The sequence below is a fragment of the Neodiprion pinetum genome, chromosome 5, assembly GCF_021155775.2.
Source record: "Neodiprion pinetum isolate iyNeoPine1 chromosome 5, iyNeoPine1.2, whole genome shotgun sequence".
NCBI lineage: Eukaryota > Metazoa > Arthropoda > Insecta > Hymenoptera > Diprionidae > Neodiprion > Neodiprion pinetum.
The window spans coordinates 29,731,366-29,752,377 of record NC_060236.1 but is presented as its reverse complement, the minus strand read 5'-3'; the positions used below and the strand labels follow the sequence as shown (position 1 = coordinate 29,752,377).

General features: G+C 41.7%; 4 protein-coding genes across 11 annotated transcripts; 1 reads left to right on the top strand and 3 right to left on the bottom strand.

The window, feature by feature from the left end:
• Positions 1-6: 6 nt before the first annotated feature.
• LOC124218743 (uncharacterized) lies at positions 7-5,425 on the top strand. Of its 2 annotated transcripts, XM_046625508.2 has the most exons (6): positions 7-160; positions 378-507; positions 694-784; positions 884-993; positions 1,069-1,160; positions 1,303-5,425. In XM_046625508.2, exons 2-6 carry the CDS (start codon positions 447-449, stop codon positions 1,516-1,518), a joined length of 570 nt encoding a protein of 189 aa, XP_046481464.1. In that variant the 5' UTR covers positions 7-160; positions 378-446; the 3' UTR covers positions 1,519-5,425. The 2 variants fall into 2 exon arrangements, with proteins under 2 accessions (XP_046481464.1, XP_046481465.1); XM_046625509.2 differs by lacking the exon at positions 378-507.
• On the bottom strand, positions 1,458-4,412 carry LOC124218739 (saxiphilin-like). The gene is made up of 7 exons (XM_046625502.2): positions 4,272-4,412; positions 4,088-4,193; positions 3,480-3,556; positions 3,199-3,384; positions 2,792-2,963; positions 2,624-2,703; positions 1,458-2,510 (listed from the first exon to the last, which is right to left on the bottom strand). Exons 1-7 carry the CDS (start codon positions 4,360-4,362, stop codon positions 2,332-2,334), a joined length of 891 nt encoding a protein of 296 aa, XP_046481458.1. The 5' UTR covers positions 4,363-4,412; the 3' UTR covers positions 1,458-2,331.
• On the bottom strand, positions 5,015-15,006 carry LOC124218726 (zinc finger CCCH domain-containing protein 13). Of its 2 annotated transcripts, none has more exons than XM_046625460.2 (8): positions 14,563-15,006; positions 10,534-10,580; positions 10,311-10,426; positions 9,927-10,145; positions 8,964-9,766; positions 8,324-8,532; positions 8,048-8,240; positions 5,015-7,536 (listed from the first exon to the last, which is right to left on the bottom strand). In XM_046625460.2, the coding sequence occupies exons 2-8, from the start codon at positions 10,568-10,570 to the stop codon at positions 5,955-5,957; spliced, it is 3,159 nt and encodes a 1,052-aa protein (XP_046481416.1). In that variant the 5' UTR covers positions 10,571-10,580; positions 14,563-15,006; the 3' UTR covers positions 5,015-5,954. The 2 variants fall into 2 exon arrangements, with proteins under 2 accessions (XP_046481416.1, XP_046481417.1); XM_046625461.2 differs by lacking the exon at positions 14,563-15,006 and adding an exon at positions 14,297-14,314.
• A 1,225-nt stretch (positions 15,007-16,231) lies between these two features.
• LOC124218476 (uncharacterized) lies at positions 16,232-20,965 on the bottom strand. 6 transcript variants are annotated; one of them, XM_046624981.2, is made up of 3 exons: positions 19,809-20,965; positions 19,326-19,456; positions 16,232-18,052 (listed from the first exon to the last, which is right to left on the bottom strand). In XM_046624981.2, exon 3 carries the CDS (start codon positions 18,026-18,028, stop codon positions 17,033-17,035), a length of 996 nt encoding a protein of 331 aa, XP_046480937.1. In that variant the 5' UTR covers positions 18,029-18,052; positions 19,326-19,456; positions 19,809-20,965; the 3' UTR covers positions 16,232-17,032. The 6 variants fall into 6 exon arrangements, with proteins under 6 accessions (XP_046480937.1, XP_046480935.1, XP_068992310.1 ...); XM_046624979.2 differs by lacking the exon at positions 19,326-19,456 and having other exon boundaries at positions 19,809-20,332; positions 20,412-20,907; XM_069136209.1 differs by lacking the exon at positions 19,326-19,456 and having other exon boundaries at positions 19,809-20,907.
• Between the last annotated feature and the right edge of the window lie 47 nt (positions 20,966-21,012).

Genomic DNA, 21,012 nt, shown 5'->3' with positions numbered 1-21,012 from the left:
TTTCAGGGTAATCCTAGAAGCTGCAGGATTGTTGTCTGTGCCGTTGTCGTTTCGATCTGTTTACTACGCTAGTTTGTATTTTGCAAGCTTGAAGTTATTGCTTATTGTCATCGAGTTCCGACGACGAATTAAGAAATCTACGATACTAAGAAAATCACAGGTGAACAAAGTCTACACGTACAATTTCAATCATTCAGTAGAACAGTAATTGAATTCCTAAATCAAATCAATCGTTTTGTACGCCGGCAACACAAAGAACAGTAGACTAGTTTGGTACTTCATTTTTTCCCGCCAGATGACGAGGATAGCTTCTTATCAACTATTGCGTAATCTGATGCTTGACATGGTTAATCAGAATAGCTTTTTTGCTTTTCTAGACCGTGGCTCACGCACGACGTCTCAACAAAGAACACTTTCGAGAATAAATTCTCGAAAATAAATTAAACATGTTCACATGCATCAGTCGGGTCACAGCTCTACCAATTCTGCGTATCTCACATGCTCAATGTTAGGCTTATTCTTTATTTATCTATTATAATAATGCTTTTTCTAATTTGTTCTGTGTTTTTTCCTCCTAAATCATTAATTGCATTGCGTTCTGGCCTTTTTAAAAATACTTGCATTTTATATGAATTTGTGAATCTCTGAAAAATATCCATCCACTCCACAACAATAACAGCAATATGTTTTCAGGTATGAGTGGAAATCAAGATTTCAAAAATGCTACATCCGTTTATGATTTCACTGTCAAATCCATCAAAGGAGAAGATGTGCTGTTATCCAAGTATGTTTAACAAAGTTTTTAAGAGCGTTTCACAAAACTTGATTTGAAGCAACATATGATGAGACGAAAGTATTAATGGTGCTTCAATGGTTATTTTAGGTACAAGGGTCATGTTCTTCTCATTGTAAATGTCGCCTCAAAATGCGGCTTGACGTCATCAAATTACAAGGAACTAAATGAGCTACATGACAAATACGCTGAAACAAAAGGTCAAGATTGTGATTCTATTGACATATTTTACTTAATATCCAATAAGTAATTTATAACATTTTGTTCTTTTACAGGACTGCGCATCCTTGCGTTTCCCTGCAATCAGTTTGGAAAGCAAGAACCAGGCACTAGTGAACAAATTTGCAGTTTCGCTGAACGCCGAAATGTAGGAAAATATTTTTGAATCTTATAACGATTTCATGATACAGTTCACCTGTCCAAATTTCATTTAAATTGATGAAATCGGAAGACATTATGTGCTCTAAAAACTGTCATAATCAATGTTTTTTTCATTCTTATTTTTGTAGGTAAAGTTCGACTTGTTTGAGAAAATCGATGTCAACGGAGAAAATGCCCACCCACTCTGGGAATACTTGAAGCAAGAGCAAGGTGGTATCATGGGCAGCTTTATCAAATGGAATTTCACCAAATTCATCGTTGACAAGGACGGTAAAGTTGTCGAACGACATGGTCCAAAGGATCCGCCCAGCAAATTCGCGTCAAACCTCGAGAAATATTTCTAATTTACTTTCTTTTTTTTTTTCTTAATCCTTTTAACAGTGTGGTATAGATTTTAAGTCATCTGCTACGCGTGGTAACAGTACTGAGCTACGGGTAATCTCATTGTTCGTCTAATCCTAAATTTATTTTACGTAATCGACATTTTTCAAATAATTATCCCCCGCCGGTATGATTATTGTCTGATATCTCGTTTAAATACCGAAAGAAATATCCTGCGATAAGTCAAAATGATTATATAAGCTTCATACGCCTTGCATACACTTATTTCCAGACTCTTTCAAGTCATCGCCATTTTTCATTAATTCAGTTTAATGCCACGTGCTGCAAAAGGTCCATGTCTTTTTCTTATACGATTCTACGAATGGTTGCATGCTTTTGTAACTTCATTTTTTATGTATGATCGAGTATATTTTTGAGAATAAAACTTCCGTAGAATACTAGATCATTATGTAAGTGCATTCGACATAGCTCAAGTGGTTGGTTGACAGTACCGAGTCTGCTTTTTCGGATAAAACAAACTCGAGCGGTTACGCTCATTTTGAACGGCAAGGTGTCTGGTTGTATGCAACCAGAAATTTAGTCGCGTCATACTAGATTCCGTATGAAGTAGGCGGAACTCGCAATTCTATCTGCACACGTAACTAAATTTTTAATGTTCTTAATTTTAATTTTAGAACAATTTCATACTTGTAAAATCGATAACTCAAGTTGTATTAAGAAGTAAAAAATGTTCCCAATTGAAATTTTAATAATAGGACGTAATGAGCGTTGTAGTACGTTGCATATCTCTGCAGCTGCATGAATTTGTTCATGGGTCAAGTGCAGCTGAGATCTTCGCCAAGCTCTCCAAGATACGTAGTTGCGAATCCATCGCTGTCGACGCAGAACGGATACCCGTTGCTGTATTGCTCCGACGAATAACTGCCGTCGGTGTCGCACGTAAGACTGAAAGTCAGCCCCGCTTCGTCATATATCACATAATCCCTCGCACAGTCTGGAAAAATATATCCGTAAAATAATGTTAAAAAATTTGCACAGTTTCAATTCTCAATTAATTACACAGTTTCGATGCTATGCGGATGCACTTCTTTGAATTGAATTACTCACTGCAATCAACTGTTAGAATGTTGCTGAGTTCCGTCTGATACGATTCTATCTGCGTGTTGTTTTTCCACGTGCAAAGAATTCTGAAATTAAAATATATTTTCATTTTTTACTTTCTGAAGAAGAAGGAAGAAGTGATTCGAGAAGAAACGGCACTTTTCAATTACTAACTGTGAGCTTGAAATTTTGTAATTTCCGTAGCTGCCGTCTCCTTCACAATTTACGGCGTCAATGTGCGTGTAGTAACGACCGTGTGTTTCTAATTTCTTGAGAACTCTAGCACGTGCAACCATCGCACTCTCGCACTTGCGAAGATATTGAGACCCAACCAGGGTCGTATTGTCTACAAATTGAAAAATTATTATTACTTAACATTTTGCATCTGAAGAATGATCTCCGCAATGCATAATAATGTAATACACTACTAAAGTCTTAGGATTTAACCTACGACTATTGGGTTATTGGCCGTTGAAGCAGTTCTTATTAGTACTCGAGCTCAGACTTACGATAATAAATCAAAGAATTTGTTGTATTCTACGAATTTTGTGAAACATAAATAATACATCCATCAAGCTTACAGCATGGAAGATATGTCATCATCGACTCTGGATAGGCCCTTTCCGTCGGTTTGCCAGTCGTGGCTTCAACGCACCAGCACAACCCGTTATCACATTGCAGTTCCTCGTAGTTACCTTCGCTTGAACAGTGCAAAGAGACGTCTTTTCTACCGGCAATTTCGAGGGCCTCCCTGCGTCGGCTACAAGCTGTAAAGGATGCAGAATCGGAAAATTTTTAAATTAGGCAAATCAAATTGCAGTGGGCACTTGTTGAGGAAATAATTTCGTGTGTGAACGCTTACCGCAAGTCATGTTTTCAGCAGATGCCCACCATGCCCAACCGAACAACCTCGTGCCCGTTGCATTGTAGCAAAAACATCTACAACGTAATATTTTAGATTTTTATTTCTGGTGTCATACCGTCTTCAAGTAACGTGCGTGAATTTCTTCTCGATTAAAATTTTTTATACATCATGCGAGCATGTTCACCCGTCTTTTTCATGTGTGTTTTACGTACATAAGGTACCCGTTTCTATGATGGCCGAGTGAGTCTGCGAATGCGCATGCGCAGAGTACTGAAAAGACTACTTTTAAATCCTAGGAGTTAAAAGTGGTCATTTCTGTACTGCGCGCATGCGCTGTCGTGAATAAATTTGATATTACGCGACCCTAACCTTAATATCATGAAAAAACGCGTAACATACTCTTCCTACATAAAGTATCGTGTGCAACAAGGAGGCAACGATCTTTTCGCCTTCGGACCATATGCGTGCTCACTTACGACTCATATCGTAAACTCACGCTTGGCCCGAAAAGACCGAGTTTGCTTCCTAGTTACACAATATACTATTTTAATCGGTAGGCCTTAGTTCTTCACTTTGTCGTAAAAAGGCGATTGAAAATGATTCACCTGCCGTTAAGTGTTTCCCCCTTGCATTGCACGGGTTGCCAATAATTATCGTCGGTACAGTTTGGTGTCCATAAATTATCTCCAGATTCATACTCAGAGCAGGTTCCTGCGGAAAGAAAATCACTTCGAATAATGATGCCCAAATTTCCTCATACTTGACCATTCGATAGATATGAAAACCCACCGTTTTGTCCGCATACGAAGCTCGTGTGGTATCCAATGAATATCAAAGCGAAGGCAAGGTACAGGAAACCGAATTTATAAAAATTCGACATCCTCGGTGCTTCTCAGAGACGGTAAATGAAGCTTTGGTGGTTTTTTGCAATTAGTAACTGGCATAATAATCACGCTTGGACATTCATGTTTACTTTCACAGCAGGCACTCGCTATAACTGACCATCGAAATAATTGATATAACGCGTGAATCTGAAACGATAAGCAAGTGCTCCTATCTTAACCAGATGACGAATTGATTATCCGTATACGATACCGCCTATTGAACGACTTATCTCTTCATCTGCAAGTTTTGCGACGCAGTGCTGGCTAACAATAGCTTATGATTAACTAGTATTAGGAACTTGACCATTAATTGTGCAGCAAAAAATTGGTGTGATCGAACGGGATAAATTATAGAAATGATGGAATATTCCGGAAAAGGGTTAAAAATTTTTAAGACGATTATTATTTCTACAAATATTGGGCATTTCGGAGTTGTTATGTAAGTGCCTACGAAAAAATTATATACTTCAATACACGGCTTCTTTTTTGAACGTCAAATTGATATGGCGAGAAAGACAGAAAAACTGCGATTGTCCCGTATTTTCAAGATATGTTTTATTATAATTTACATACCGATTAATCAAGTACAGCTAGGAAGGTTCATATTATTGCATTATACTTTGAGTTAATTATTATAATATATGTATATATGTATATGTATATATTCTATTGCACTTCGGTATTACATATTATGAATTATTTTTCTTTTTCAATACAAATACCTCGCAGTTTGCAGACTCTAATTGCTGAATCGAATTTCACAAACTGTATTACGTGCCTACATATATTTACAAAGTTTGCACCGCATACGGATGGGTACAAAAATGCTATATAAAAAATCGTACTTATATCACACGGTTTCTTTCATTTTATTTTGTGCGTAATAGTGTATATCAATTAACGTTTATAACATGATATAATTATGCAATGAGACCACGACGGTCAACATCTAGAAGATACAGCTTCAGTTTATTAAACACGACAACTCGGAATATTAAGTGATAATGTCGAATCTAAGAAACCCACTTAAGAGTCCTCTGACAATTATTGTTTCTGTTTCATTTTGCGGAAAAACAGAATCAACTGACTTCAAACTCCCTTTCAAATTGGCTTACGAAACGTAGAATCTTTTTTCAGTGATATTATATGCGATTTATCGCCGTGTGGTAAAAATTCTGATCCTATCTTCAGCACACCTACCGACCCAGTAATGAGTATCCGATATTGCGCAGATGAACAACGTCAATCCCGCGTGGTTTGAGACAGTTTTCCACTATAATTGAACGGTGGTAGGCAATGTAGTGAAACAAATCTTGCACTCCCCCCATTTTAAGATTTATAGTTTCGAACGAGTCTTACATCCACAAGTGAATCAGAATATAGGTGTTTAAAATTGGAACGATTTTTCTTTACCTTTGGTAAGAAACCCAGATTTGACTATCCACATCGGAATTTCTCAGAACATTACACTCTCTCAACTTGAACCTGATCATTGGAGCCATTCAATTAATGGAACTTCTTGTTACAGCAGCCATAAAGTATTTCTCGAACAAATACTGCCTGGTTCAAGCCTAAATATCTAGACTAATTAGTACTCGTCGTACCCCTGCCAAGGTGCTTGTGGATGTCCAGGTGCAAATACGGCACCCGGTGGTGGCCGAGGAAAGGTGGCACGAGCTCTGGCTATTGACGGTGGTACAGGATAGGAGCTGGAGCCTTGAGAAGATGAAGATTTCACTTGAACTACGGGTTCAGCTGGCCTGGTTAGCAGGTAGTTCCTCTGGGAGGATTGCAGGTTCGTATCTCTCTCCAGTTGTCGGTGAAGCGGCAGGACGAATCCGCTGGGAAGGTTTGACTCCTTGTTCAAAGTCGGCGGCAGCGCGTCGTTCAACGCGACGTCGTACTCGCTCTCCGGGATGTCTTGGAGCTGGTTTTCAACATCGTCCGGATTACGCGACTGCAACGTTACCGAGCTATCTTGCCTTGGAGGTGCGTTGAATTGTTCTCCATCGTTCCTCGACGCGGGAAATCGCTGGTCGAATTGTCGATGTGCGAATTCCTCCTCGTCCTGGGACCGCGGCGAGTCCTTTTCGTCGGTTATTGAGTCATCTTTCTGAAGTCTTCGACTCTGCGGCCTCGTCGCAATCCCAGCTTCGATCGGTAGATCTTCCCCTTGCCGCTGTCTGACGTCGCTCTGAATTGTTCTGTAGGCGTCGTAGGGCTGTCTTCTTGGGCTGTAATCCCTATCCCCTGTCGTACCGAAAATCGTCTCATCGCCCGTGTTTAACCTCGATGACCTGGCGCCACTGCTCGAAGAATGTTCTCGAGAAATGGGCTGATTCTGAGCCGAGTCAAAGTCACTCGTTTGCCTCGAACTAGACTTGACCTCGTCTGATCGTGGCTCCACTCTCAATCCAACTTGCTTTAAACCTCTGGGGTTTGGGTTGCCGCCTCTCGATGGCAGGAAGGGCCTTTTAACAACGCGTAGTGTTGTCCTTGGCGAGGATACCGGAACCTCCTCAGGTTCGTCGTAATATTCGGATAAAGTTCCCGAGGAGTAATCGATCGCCAATGGACTCTCAGAGCTCGCCTCTTCGTACTTATAATTTCCACGTAATCCGGTCAACGGTGGACGCGCCGAAGGTTCTTCGGAGGCTAACTTCGGCTCGTGGTCTGGGCGAGGATAGCTCTGGTCGTTGGTCTTATCACGATAATTTTTGTTCCTTGTCGGTGGCTCCAATTCTTCGTCCTCTTCGTCCTGTACGACGCTTTCGCCGTCGTCACGTTCTTGATTTATGAAAGTTTGTTGCGATGTGTCAATCGTTTTTTCCATCCTTTGACTGTAGAAGTTGGGCTTCTTCACAGGTTCACTCTGTACTATCGGTGGCTCTCGTTCGCGAGCTGAGAATTTCGGTCGAATGTAATCATCGTCCCTGCTTGACGGACGATTGCTCAACGGTACAATCGGTCTCTCTGATCTGATCGGGTACTGGGCAGCCGGTCTTTCCGTTGTTGATGGACTAATTGACCCCCGATCACCCACGGTTCTGTCTCTCTCGTATCCATATGGTCTGTCTCCTCTTTCATAATGCCTGTCTCTCTGCCGGTCCGGTCGTTTCCTGCTACTCACTTCATCCCCCTCTTCCTCTTCCTCGTCTTGGTATCGAGGCCTGACATGGAAGGTAAAAAACATAGCTTACAAGCTATAGAGCTGGCACTAATCGTAAGAAAATTGCAATCATGAATCCTGTGAGTCGAGTGAGTGAGTGAGTGAGTGAGAAGAAACTGCGAGACGTGAATAACGGTGGAAAGTGATAGAGAAATTGAATTCCGAATTTCCGAAGATCTTGGAGGATGGTCAGAACGTCGGAGGGATCCTGTAAGGTTTCACAAGAATTGGACAGATTTCGTCTACCTCCGACTGTAATTTATTCAAGAATTTAACCTTCGAGATTTGATGATGCTCCATTAAAACTTTATCAGGTTTTTCGAGGTTGATTATTTCGTGATATATCAAGCTGAATTTCAAGAGCCCTAGGCGCCGATGCATTTTGCTCGGATCGTATTTACGGGCCAACGGTCGAAAGATGTGCGAAGTGTGGTAAAGGAATAATATGCTACAATTACTGTCCTCTGTAGGGAATTGTGGTTGTGGCAATTGTTTTGTGTACATTACCTTACCTATAGGTACGCTCCCTATCACGATCTCGATCTCGGTCTCTTTCTCTCTCTCTGTCTCTAGTTTCTCTTGAGTCATAAGTTTCCTTGTCTCTGTAAGCCGGCCTCCTTCGGCCCGGTCTTCGGGGTCTAGTTTCCTCCAAATCATCGTCTACGTAGTCATCATCCACCGGATCAGGCCTTCTCCGTGTTTCATCTAAAAATAATTGATAAAAGTAAATACTGACATGGGCATACCAAAAAAATGTGAAAACTCGCTGCTTCGGTATATGTAATCACCATTAGGCACGGGGGCGGCGGCGGGTGCGGCAGAAACGTTGTATGCGTATTTATTTTTTTCGGATACCGGCACAGGCCTTCGTATCTTGGGCGGTGCTCGCGGTCTTGCGTAAACTGAACTACTTGGCGCAGCAGGTTTGACCAGACCATCGGTACCCCCCGTTGCAACGGGAGCTGGATCTGATTTATCGTCGTAGTCGTTTCTATACCTAAAATGTGATAACGATCGGTAGAATTAAATTGCGGTAAGTTGCGTATCTATGTATATTAAGTGATAAAGTGAGAGTCAATTCTATGTTGTATCAAATGAGTATCAAGGCGTTGCGTTGTGACGTCAGAGGCGGGGAAACTTTATTCCAATTCCTGGTCATTTTATTCTTAAAAAAAAATTGAACACAAAGATTTTATACTCGTGCCAGGACTATAAAATCAGCCAACGTATATATGCTTTCTGATTGAAAGACTGAGTTATAGAAAACGTAGGTTAAAGTTGCGAGATGGGCTGTTTATTGTATCGCTGCGGCCATTTTTTCTCCAACTCCCCCCTTCCCTCCCTTATTCTGTTGGAGTGTTTGCGGGAGATTGAAATTAAAATTATGATTGTGATTAATTCGCGAAAATATCCCTATTACGCTCTTACCTTTGATCAGCATTGTATGTTCGTCGATCATCCGAATCTCTGGATGAATCCCTAGTCCTGACATCGATTGTCTCTTTCCGTCGGTCTTCGGCCGCTGCACCTCTCCCATCGGGATAACTCGTCGTCTCCGGATCGCGTGCCCTGTCCCTAGGCAAAGGTCGGGTATCTTCGTCGTATTGGTCTACGGGTCTAGCCCTGATTGGTGGTTCCCTGCGGTTGGGTCTGGACGCGGGTATCTTTTCGCGATCCCTCTGATCCCGGTCGTCGTAGACCGGTCGACGATCGCTGGCATCTCGGGGTCCGTATCCCGCGGGATTATCCCTGTCTCTCTCTCTTTCCCTGTGTCTGATGCTGCGGTCTCTCTCCGGGTCTCTGTAGTCCCGATCCCGGTCTCTATCCGACACGTAGTCACGGTCGTCGTATTGGTACCCGTCCCTCCTGTCGTAGCCTCGTCCTCTGGTCCGCTCGTACGCCTCGTCGTAGTAATCATCGTCGTATACGTAATCGTAGGCGGGCCTCCTCCTCCAGGGTCGTCTTCGTCGTGTTGGGTCCCTGAGGAGGGGTCTTCCCACGGGAACTTGCGGGGCTGCGGGAACCGGGGGAGCTATTGTTGTAGTCGTGGTCGTCGAGGTCGTCGTCGTCGTCGCCGCTTGATAGAGAGCGTCGTTGCGGTGCCAGTATTTTTTAGAATTTGCACAATCCACCTCCGACGCGAAGTGGCATATGAAGGTCTTCTGGTCGAAGGCGGTGAAGTTTGCGCATAGAAAATCGTATCGGGTACCGAAGAGACAGTGATGGTATACCTGCACAGACGGATCGGGGTGTTGGTTTAAATATGATAACGATTAATGTAGTAGTCTGATACGATACTTTGGCATATAAAATTATCAAAATTTCAATCAAACCTCTTTAGAATGGCAAATAAAATGAATTAATTGATATTTAAAACGGATTTCGTCATACCTGACATTTGTGCTGTATGCTCGCGTAAAAGCCATCGTGCAGTCCGTCGCATTTAAAATCAATTTCCTCGGTGGGCACGGTGCTGTAGAATGGATACGAACTGAGATTGTAACCATTCAATTCCCGCGGTAGATTAGGATCCCAGATATAGTCTATTTGAGGGATACCCGTCAATGTGTGACCCGTTGTTGCGTTAACATCAGTCTGCACTGTAGTTGCCTGTATAAAATCGTAAGTGAACCGTGTTACACGCACCTACGTATATGTATACATAACCAAAAGCATTTCACTGTTTCTCATCAAGGTATTTCGGAGCACTCTAAGATCTTATCGAGAAATTCTTCTATCGAAATGCAGTGAAAGAAGGACTTAGAACTGACTAACCACAGGCTCTTCCGGTTCTGGTTCCTCCGTCGTAGTGGTCGTAGAAGATGTGGCAATCTTAAACTTTGGTCGAGTTGGTTTCAAAGCAGTTGTCCATACTGCCGTGAGCAGAAGCCCTAAAAGTGAGTAGAAGAAAAACACATCAAAAACCGTCATTGTCTCGATAGAACCGACGCAAAAATGGGGGCAGCGCATATGAAAACTGATATGGTGATGAGCTTACCGTAAATCAGAAGCAGGACGCGAATCTTTTCTCTCATGATGGCTCAACTGGAATTGAAAAAAGAAGAGAAAGTGTACATCAGAAATGTGTGGATGTAGGTGCAATCAATTTTGGATACAGATCAGACTGTTTCATCTTCCTATCGCGCGACTTATGCAGAGTCAGTATAATACACTTCCACTGACAGCTGGTAGCTGGTAGCAGGGATCATTGACACCGATCCAGTGTCCAAAGTTGAACCTTGTCTGAACCGTTAGCGGTCGACTGTGACGATTCACAATAAGGAATGAATTGTACAGTTGCATGCCTGGCATAGCGGCTGAGTCTCACTCAACTTGAAGATACCTCAACCGAGAGTTTTTGCCTGGTACCCCGCATGCATCGCTTAGCAACAAATCCCGCAAGAAGTGAAAATACATTGTCATTTACATAATCCGGCTCAAAACTTTGTTCGCATTCGCACAGTGCTGACATGTAACTGCGGATGGTAATTACTGGGGGGAAGTGGAACCTCTGATGCAAAAGCAGCAACTATGGTACCTGATCAACATTTTTTAATTGAACCCTATAAGTTCACTTTTATTCATGAAAGCAAATAAAATTCAGTCGCGTTTCAATTTCGGGTCCGTGGATTATTATTATTATCTTTATTGATGGTAAGCACGGGGTAATTAATGGATTAATGCATTACCACCGACCGTCAAATAAAATCGTTTCAGAGTTATCGTTTGGCTTCTGATTCTAATTGCTTTTCAGTAATTATTTACAACACCGCTGACGCTGCGGTTTCCCCGATAACCTTAAGTAAGCTAATATCGTTCACGTGTATCTCCGACATTCGATGGCATATGGATGTGCAATTTAAACTTCACATATATCGTTGGCAAGTCGTATAATCGGTTGACCTTTTCGGTAGAACTCTCTTGAGGAGAGTTTCATCACCGATGTCTCAGAGTTTGTATTCCGAGCTAAAGATCGGTGCCAGATTCATCGCTCAAGCAGCTCGTTTCGATGTCAAGGGTTCAACCATCAGCGTATGGTTGTTACATTTCGCGGTTTTCTACACACCGCAAATAAAGGCATGGTTATTCCCAAGTGAAATTCAGACGTTTTGCCCAAGGAAAAATCGTCGAGAATATTGTTATTGATCCTCTATTTAAGTCCATAGGTGAGTACAGATGGATAAACCACGCGGGATGGTTCGGTTATATCCTCGGTTATATCATAAAAACTGCAATACCGATACTTAGACTTAATTGGAATTTCTTTAACGTATAGAATAATACGTGCAGATCGACAATAACGTGGGTAGCTGATGTATAATCATGTGGCGTGGTCGCAGACAGAGACCTTCTTCAACTTCGACCAAAGTAGATAATAATATATGCAGCATAGGTATACCTGTATGCATTGACGTAAATTTAGTATCCATATAGTGAAAGTGTTTCCGCGCTAAGGCTGCTATAACAACTTGTCACGGTATTCGGTCTGAACTACGACGTTTGTGGTCGGCGTTAAACTCGATCGCGAAAAAATTGCCTACCCACACTATCAATCCGTGTTAACGAAATTGTTCTCCGCCATATAACCGATTCCCTCGGTCGTTACACAATTCTTGCGATTAATTACGACCCGGCACAGGTTTTATTCTGCATACGGACAAGTATACTATCAGGAAATTACTTGAAGTAATTGATAAAAATTGGTAATTTGCCGTGCAGAAGTTATGCGAACCTCGGTGTGAAATAACAAAGCTAATCACCAACTTGGTCAAACTTACCAAAGGCAAATATATTTGATAAGCGAATTTAAACATTGTATAAAATCACTCTCGATTCATCTAGCTATATTAGTGCATAAATAATTTATCATTAGTTACAATTTCACCTATCCAAAATGAAATTAGTGCCAAGAGGATTGATTTGTATACTTCGTACGGCGTGTACAACGTACATGGCTTGCTTATATCGTCCGCTATTAAGTTTCGTTTTGGGAATTGACTTTCGCTCCAGTTGCATCACATTATAACGCGTATAACTATATTATGAGAAAAGTTTACCACAGGATATGATCGATGATCGATAATGTTTGAAAAAAAACTCCCGATTCAAAGATCGTACACCATGTGCACGGTGATCATGCTTGGAAACGACGTATATTTCGTTCAGGTTATGCTATACTTATGTTATATTTGTCAAGGTCGAACGTAAGTCGAAAGAAAGGTGGTTCTCGGTATAATATAGCTCAGCTGCCTGTAAATGTCAGGTACGCTGTATAATAATATAACAATATGCTGCAGGTACTTATATAGTTGCAGGTACATAGAAATATCGCAATACCGATTTACGCGTTCACGGTTGAAAGGATTATTGTTCGATTTTCATTCTGCCTCCAGTTTTGTACAATGAATCACGACTTTCGGGGAGTTGATCTTTGTTCGGAAAACTGGTATGTCACTGAGAACCTCAGAAGATGGTATGACCGTTAAGGTGAACCAAGGGGGGAAAAATAAAAGGACAAACTACACGGTTCGAGCACTGCGTTAATTTAATCTTGTTGGTATAGGAATTCCATGGTCACACGTATCCTACCTTTGTCCACGCTGGAGATGTAAAGAAAAAAGAAAGAAAAAAAAGAAGAAAACATTAACGAGCGAAAGGTAAAGGAGACAAAGTTGAGCGAAAAATATGTGAATTAAATTTATGCGGTACAATGCACTCTGAAAAAAAGCCGAAACCACAGGTATCCTGAAATGGATTCAAAATGGTGGACAATAATGCTGCAGCAGATACGTGAAACGAATTTTTATCCGTCGAATAATTCTTGCGCAGCAATACACATATTTTTATTATACCCTGCGCGGCATTCCTATACATATTCTATAGTATGGTAAGGAAACTGGATTTTCTGGTATAGTGAACAAAGAGGTAATTATCGTGAATACATTACGGTCTTCATTTCCGATAAATATAATCGGCGACTATGACGTCTAAAGTGTTATCAGATATTACAATGATATTGTAATATTAGAGTGGTGATAATTAATATTTGTTAACGTATGTCGATCGCTATTCACGGCTGTAACTCACCATGGAAATCCGATCGACACGTACATATGGGTTATGTGTTTGTGAAAGTAAAATCGGTTTTAGATATTGCGTAAGGTGGGTGTCCCTGATTGGAGACAGAAGTCTCGACCGCCGCTTCGGGGTTTCGGCATATCGATAGTTGATGTGAAAAATGTCATCGATCCAAAGACCGTTATAAACGAGAAGACGGAAACGAACGCTACCGTTCCGAATCGTCATTACACGGTAAAGAGTTTTATATAAACGGATAAATTTCACCAGTTCAAATTCGTTGTCGGATTTGCGGGGCGCAATTGCATACGTTCACAAAGTATAATGTATGTAAGTATATCTATAGACATGTGACGCAGAGTAACATACGAGTATAATAAGTATGTTAGTATATTGCAAAAGTAGAGAGGGATTTTCTCTCGCAACCTCTTGTAACACCTCGGAACTCTCGACACTTAGCGACGTTAAATAATTATAACCACATCACTACGGAGGCTCGAAAAATCCCGCAACAGCTGGGCGACGATGAACGTTAATTAAACTTTTGTTTATTCTGCAAAATTTCACTGAATAATCTCGGCGTTTGACGGATGACGGAGTTCGCGATAAGGGCCAGTCATCCGTTCGTTCATAACTCTATCTTCTAAAGAGAAATTTTTCTCCTCGTAAAAAAACTTAGGTACCTGCCACACGAAACTAATACAATTTTTGATCGTCATCACTACAATCGGCAGCGTTTCACCTGAGCTACCGTGCGGCTCTCAATCGAAAGTGAGCCGTTTCGACTGCGGACCTGTTAAATTTATTCGGTAATTTCTACGTGCCGATTTCGATTATATGCGAAACGCCGTAATCGCTTGGTTCGCGATTGATGTTAAATCTAACATGAATATATTACGGGAAAGAAAAAATGACGGCGTTAAATTTTGATAATGAAATTTCACCGAACCTTGTCCTCGTCCAGCGTTGAAATCCACTATTCCGCCATTAGTTTCCTTGCTTCACATCCAGCGTAAGTATATGTGTTATATGCACTTGAGACTTTTCCTGTATATTGCAGTATGCGCGAGTTTGCGATTGGTCTCTTTAATTCGGCACGAATGAGAAAGGCTGGTGTCTACGGTATTTAACGTATATCGTATAATCGAGCGAGTAACGCGGTGGGTACGTGCAGTGCGTGATTGAAACAACTGTTTACCGATAATAAAAAGAAAAGGAAAGTAATACCGGTGGGAATTTGAATAAATTAACGATTTCCTGAATGGTATTTTTCGGAATCAATCTCGGGTCACGCGAATCTAACGCGGCGATATTTTTTTTCAGAATTTTTCTACAGGTCTGATGTACGATTAGAACGTCGAGGTTCGGTACCAGCCAAAGACTACCAGGCTGAAGTGGAAATTCCTGGAGTCGCGACTACCATCGTACAGAAAGCTTTCTCGTTCAGCTGAGTGGGGAACCGAACGGCATGGGCGCAGAAAGTACCTTCTTGGAATATCATACGTTCGGCATTAAACAAGCGTTTCAAAACCACGAACAAAGGCGTCGAAAAACCTTGACGACAAGATATATGAGCATTGACACGCGATTGGCCGGTTAATTCCAGGGTTACTTCTAATCATGCTGGATTAATTACTCTGCCTCTAATGTCCGTCGTCGACCCCGTACGAAACGAGGAAAACACGATATCACATCTGCATACCTCTTAGGAATAGACGAGCGATAATAAAAAAATCGTTCGGTATAAAAAAAGGGATAAATGAGATGTATCGATTTCATCGAATCGTTTGGATGTATTTATTATACCACTCTTTATATACTTAAAAGACAAAAAAAAATCACCCAAAGCTGTCGTGGGACCTTGAACTATTGATATAATGTTCTTTCAAAGAAGACAACTTTTAAAAGAACCTTGAGGTATATTTGCGATTGAAGGAATCAAGAGATGAGAAACAGCAATTAGAATACTCATAGAGATGTGCGGTGAATGTATCTAAGATTCTGTGAGCTGTTGACTTTTCATCATATATGTAGGCAGGTGTGCTTGTGAAACTTCGACGAAATCTTAAATCAGTTGGTTTTAACGGTGATATATATATATATATAAAATCGATAAATCGAGTGATTTGTAATATATAAGCCTCGCATTTAACCACAATCACGCGAAGGCCGTACGTAAGAATAAAATCCGATATAACAAAATTTGGAAAGGAGGCGTGACTGTTTTAAATGCTAATTAATGCATTTATAATTTCTTAAAGTTGAAAAATACGCGTCATTAATTTTTATTACACCCTAGAGTTAAAATATATACAGCATTATATACAAAACACGCAATTCCTAATGAGTGCTACACCGACATTTGAATTTGAATAAATTCAAAATATTGCCACTGTAAAAGTATGGCGCTTCTTTCTATGATGATGAAACTTTGAAACACCTAACTTACCCAGCAGGTGAGTATTACATCCTTTACAGCGAGCCGATCGACGTCGAAGAATGAGAAACCTTCTCGTTATCGCCAGAGAGTGGCCGATACCGTTCAGAATTTGTTTTAAAAAGTCGGTAACGTAGACCAGGTACCTCAAGAACTGTATTCAGGATACTTGTTAGATTCATTTCGGTAGGTATATAAATAAATTTATTCATTTTTATACATGTAATATAAGATACGTAACTTAACACTAGTCATCGTGTTTGAACAGGCGTAAAGGTACAAGAAATAATTTATATGGTACTACATGTGTAATAGTATAACAACAGATGGGTGATGGAATACTAAAAACATAAGATACGGCTAGAAAGGTACATGCATACATTGGACAGGCCTTCAGGTTTGCTAAATTTTATCCGTGCCTTCTGAGCCTCAGTTTCATACAATAATAATACGAACCGTCATTCGCCAAATCATTGGCCGAACAATTCTTAAGCTTTGATTGGGCAAAAAGACCAACAACCATCGCATTCTCGAAATTAGTCAGATTTGTTTAACGAGGCAAACGGTCAAATCATAAACACCCTGACCAGTGAATTTTGGGTTACATAGAATAAGTCGTCTCTGCAGGGTTGGGGGATTTCGCTTCTTTACACTTTCCTGTATTAGGAAAAGTTCTTACTCGGTTAACGAAACTAAAGATTACTACTGCTGTATTAAACGTAGATGGTTTATAGTCACTGGCATCAATCGCACTATGTTTAATCATTAAAATAACCAAACCCAAGATTCCCTCTGATTTTGGGTTTGAGGAAAGATCCACGGTGCATGTGAAATTAAAGCTGAATGTCTCTATACGGACGTAGAGTGCGTATCTCATTATACGAGTGAAAAGTTTCGGTTAGATACGTTGCAACGTCGAGTAAAAGAACTAGGTACGTTAAAAGTTGAAGAAGACAAAAAAAAATCTTGAAGCGAGCTTGATTCACGCTTCGGAGTCTATCGTGAGTGCAGCTTCGATTTCTTCGGGGCTTCTGAGGTCGATTGCGAACCTCTTCTTTATGTTACCAGCAGTCTCCTCAGCCTTGCCCTGCGCCTTAACGTTTATACTGTAAATTTGAAACGCAGTTGCGAGCGCATAGGTGAGCTGTCTCGCGTGGTGTCGTGACTCGCAAACAAATCCGTGACATTCGAACGGTGAAATTCCCTGATTCTGCCCGACGTCCCTGACGACTATCATCGAAAATACCCTCGTGTAAACGAGGTCTTGAACACCGTACGAAATCGTGTCGATTGAAAATTTCTTCGATATACCAGCGTCGTGGCGTTTCTTACCGAGCGGTAAAAGCGCGACTCCGTCCTTGCTCACGATCAGTTTGATGAACGGGAGTATAGTTCCGGCCGGTAAGGCTCTCGCTGCTGTAACCATGTTGTCGACTGGTCTCCGGGTGTGCTTTATGCCCCAGAGGCCTCTCGCGTCGTGGGACCCAAGATATTTGACTTGAAATGTTTGGGGCAGTTCGCCGGACGCCTCGAGTCCTCGATTTTCCAGCGCCATCTTCGTCAGCTCTTGACTTAACTTGCTCTCAGCCTTGCTCGAAGAGTTCGAGTCCCTCCTCTCGGCGTTCGTGTCCTGATCGCCCTTCTTTCCGGCAAAATGAACCCGATTCGGACTCGACGATGTTTTCACTTTCAGATGATACTCGACCACGTTCGGGATGCTCGGAGGTTCACGACCGACTGACAACTCGCCCATTACACCTTTAGCCCTGGGCTCACTTCCTGTTTCCGGCGTTGCACCACCGCTTCCTTCCCTCGACACCAACGCGCTATCGCCCTCATTTACCTTCGCCGAATCGTCACGGTCATCTGCACCTGTGCCCCGGTCATCCGAGCCTTGTTCAGTCCCCGCAGACGTGACCAAAACGTTCTGCAGAACCTTTAGGTCCCTTTTCGTGTACCCAAAATCTTCCTCCTCCATGACTGATTGGACAGATTTCCTCACCTGTTGGCGAAGTAATTCGTCAAGAATGTCACGGAGACAATGATACGTGCAGATTAATGTTGATAATATGATAATGCTCTGAATAATCAGTGAAAAGGCGATGTGTACAGAGCGATATTTGTAAGACTAAAGAGTCCCGCTGACGCTACTATATTTAATCGATCATCTTCGGTATACCGCGAGAAAGTGAGACTTGGCGTTAATTGCATTTGTATATATACACTGTGTAGACACACGTACCTTGGAGGAGGAATAAAACGAGGTTGTTACAAGTACCGTATCATGGAACAGAACTACACGGGATGAGAATTGAACAGTGTTTCGTGTCAGTGCGACAATATTACTAAGGCGAGATATCAGTTATCGCCAAATCGTTAACTGATAGATAACAATTGCCAGATTATCGGTTTGCTCACACAAGGCGGGGATATCTTACCGCTTTGTAAACTTTGCCATTCGCTATTGGGGAGGGGGACTTGGAAACATTTTTTCGTAATGCCGAAACACGCGGCTCACAGATTTCAGATCCAGAAAATACCGGTCCTTACGTTTCTGGTATTACAGTGGTCTAAAGAAAACGGAAAGATGATTGAACTATAATTGTTAAATGCATTCGAATGCGTTTGTGGCCTTGATAACGTCACGTGGATTATTAACAATTATCAAAGATGAGCACGTCAGTAACGATATGATTATAGTGTCATAGTCTTTATAAAACAAATATGTACACACAACAATTGCTGAACAGGAGTAGGTACCTACAATCAGACAAATCTAGCTCCTCTCTGCGTATTTACAGCTCCGATTGTGTCCATACTCCTCGCAGCGATAAGTATTACAGCGGGCAACAAAAACGTCAAAGATTAATGAGCACAGCAAACACATCTTCATATTTCGTTGTTTGTTCAAGAAATTAACAGGAAAGAAAGTTTGTTACAAGTCACATACGCAAAGAACCTTGGAGATGGGAATACGAGCTGCACGTGGCCACGCGTGTATGAACCGTTATTATCTCTTTCATCAGCTGGAAGCTGCGAATATCTGACATTGAACCGTAAAGATATCATCCCCCTTTTCTGGTTCCTCCAACTTTCCTTATTCTCTGAGCTAAACCTGCATGACGATCCCCGTTCCTTCCATTCGAAGAAGCCAAGAGGCACGCGAAACCGATTCGGTCCCCACCGCGGTGACCTAACGGTCCTTTATTCTTTCTCGTTCCTACAACTAAACAGCTGTTGCGTCAACCACAGACCGCACGGATCATCTTCTATACCTGTTCGTGACTCGGCACCTGTTACACTGCGAGTCCCAAGTCACCTGCGAACGCGTAGCCAGACTGGTTATGTAGCTATATACCAAGTCGACTTGTGCGTGCTCATGTGGAAGGATTACGTATGCCATTGCCTGCGTGTAAATACAAACAGTAGGTAGATATATGGATGCTTAGTCACCGGAAGTTTGGGCTGGATATCACTTGTAAAGTATGGTGTGACCAAGGCAATCAAATTAAAATACCAGAGAATGTACTGCCAGAATCGGTTCACTTGGACGCATTGCATCTTGTATGGGCAGGTAATCATGGTTACTCTGAATATTTTCGAAGCGCTGTGTTGATCTGTGTGATCTGATTTTATTGTCAACTTGTTATTGGTACCGCAAAGAATCGAAAAAAGAACGACGAATAGAACTATGAAAAGTTTGAAATAGTACTGATGATCGTTGGTGTGTAAAAAGGTGCAAGTAACTGTTCACTTACCGCTATATTCAATTTCAGACAGGGAGTATTTGACTGGATGAGTTCTTCCACTGTACAGGAGAATGCACGCGATTGCAAGCGATCTTCATTCGAGGAGCTCGCTCAAGTATAATTTTTCAAAGCCAGCCACCGCTGATCGCCACTCGCCGCTAGGCACCGGTCAATTGTTACCGGTTCTGCTAGACCGCGTTGTGTCGTCCGGTTTGTAACCTTCCTCTCCGACAGATTGTGAAGGGTGTACTGTACATCGCCTGCTCGTTCGCCACATGCAATGCGCATTAACAATACAAAATAATACATACCTATAGGTATATAACATTCCGACTAACAATATAACATCGGCGGTAATATTGCCGGCCGGAAACGGAAGTTTACGACAAAACATTCTCGCTGATGAGCAGAGGAGCGTGATGCGTGGATATCCATCTTGCATACTCGATATCCGTACGTAGTCGAACCTCGTACCGATATTCACCGTCCTATCTATTCTTCAGGATATTTGTAGAGGTTTTTCTTAGGCGCACCTGATAATTGATGGTATGGGAATGATTGCTGATTGGTTGCAAAATTTTTTTGTTTTTGTTTTTTATCTACACTACCTACTGAAAGAATGCACGCACTGTGATTGCTGATAGCGCTCTTATGCCTCTTGCATAATTCTGTACTAGTGTTTGGATGCGATTCAAACCTAATGATACAACATAATGCCGCAGGGTGAATAAAGCAGAGTTGTGAAGTGACGGTGATCGATATGTGTTATAATCCCCGAATGACACTGTAATCCACTAGAACAAAACGTGAATGCACTTGTTACGGACTCCCTTTCCACCTAGTCGTGAGCCTCAAGTCGTAAATCACTTTTGGTTTCCAGAGAGGTACCGTTTGCTTAACGATATAGCATCATGTACACGTGCATGAACGGCAAGAAGCAGCGTATAATATTGTTATAGATGAACGTATGTAGGCACATCAATACTGCGGTACTTCGTTGGATATTTACTTTTTTTAAAGTTACAAACATCGTCATCGTCACCAGGGGATTTACCGAAGTTTACATATCGGGATAGGTCCATGCGAACACCTTTTCTCGAATCTAAAAAGCAGTACACTTTCAATGTTTGTCAGACGAAAAGTTGGTTACAAAGAACCTGCTGTTTTTTTTGTAAATTTAGAGAAACCCATTCGCCAAAATGCTCGAAGGTCC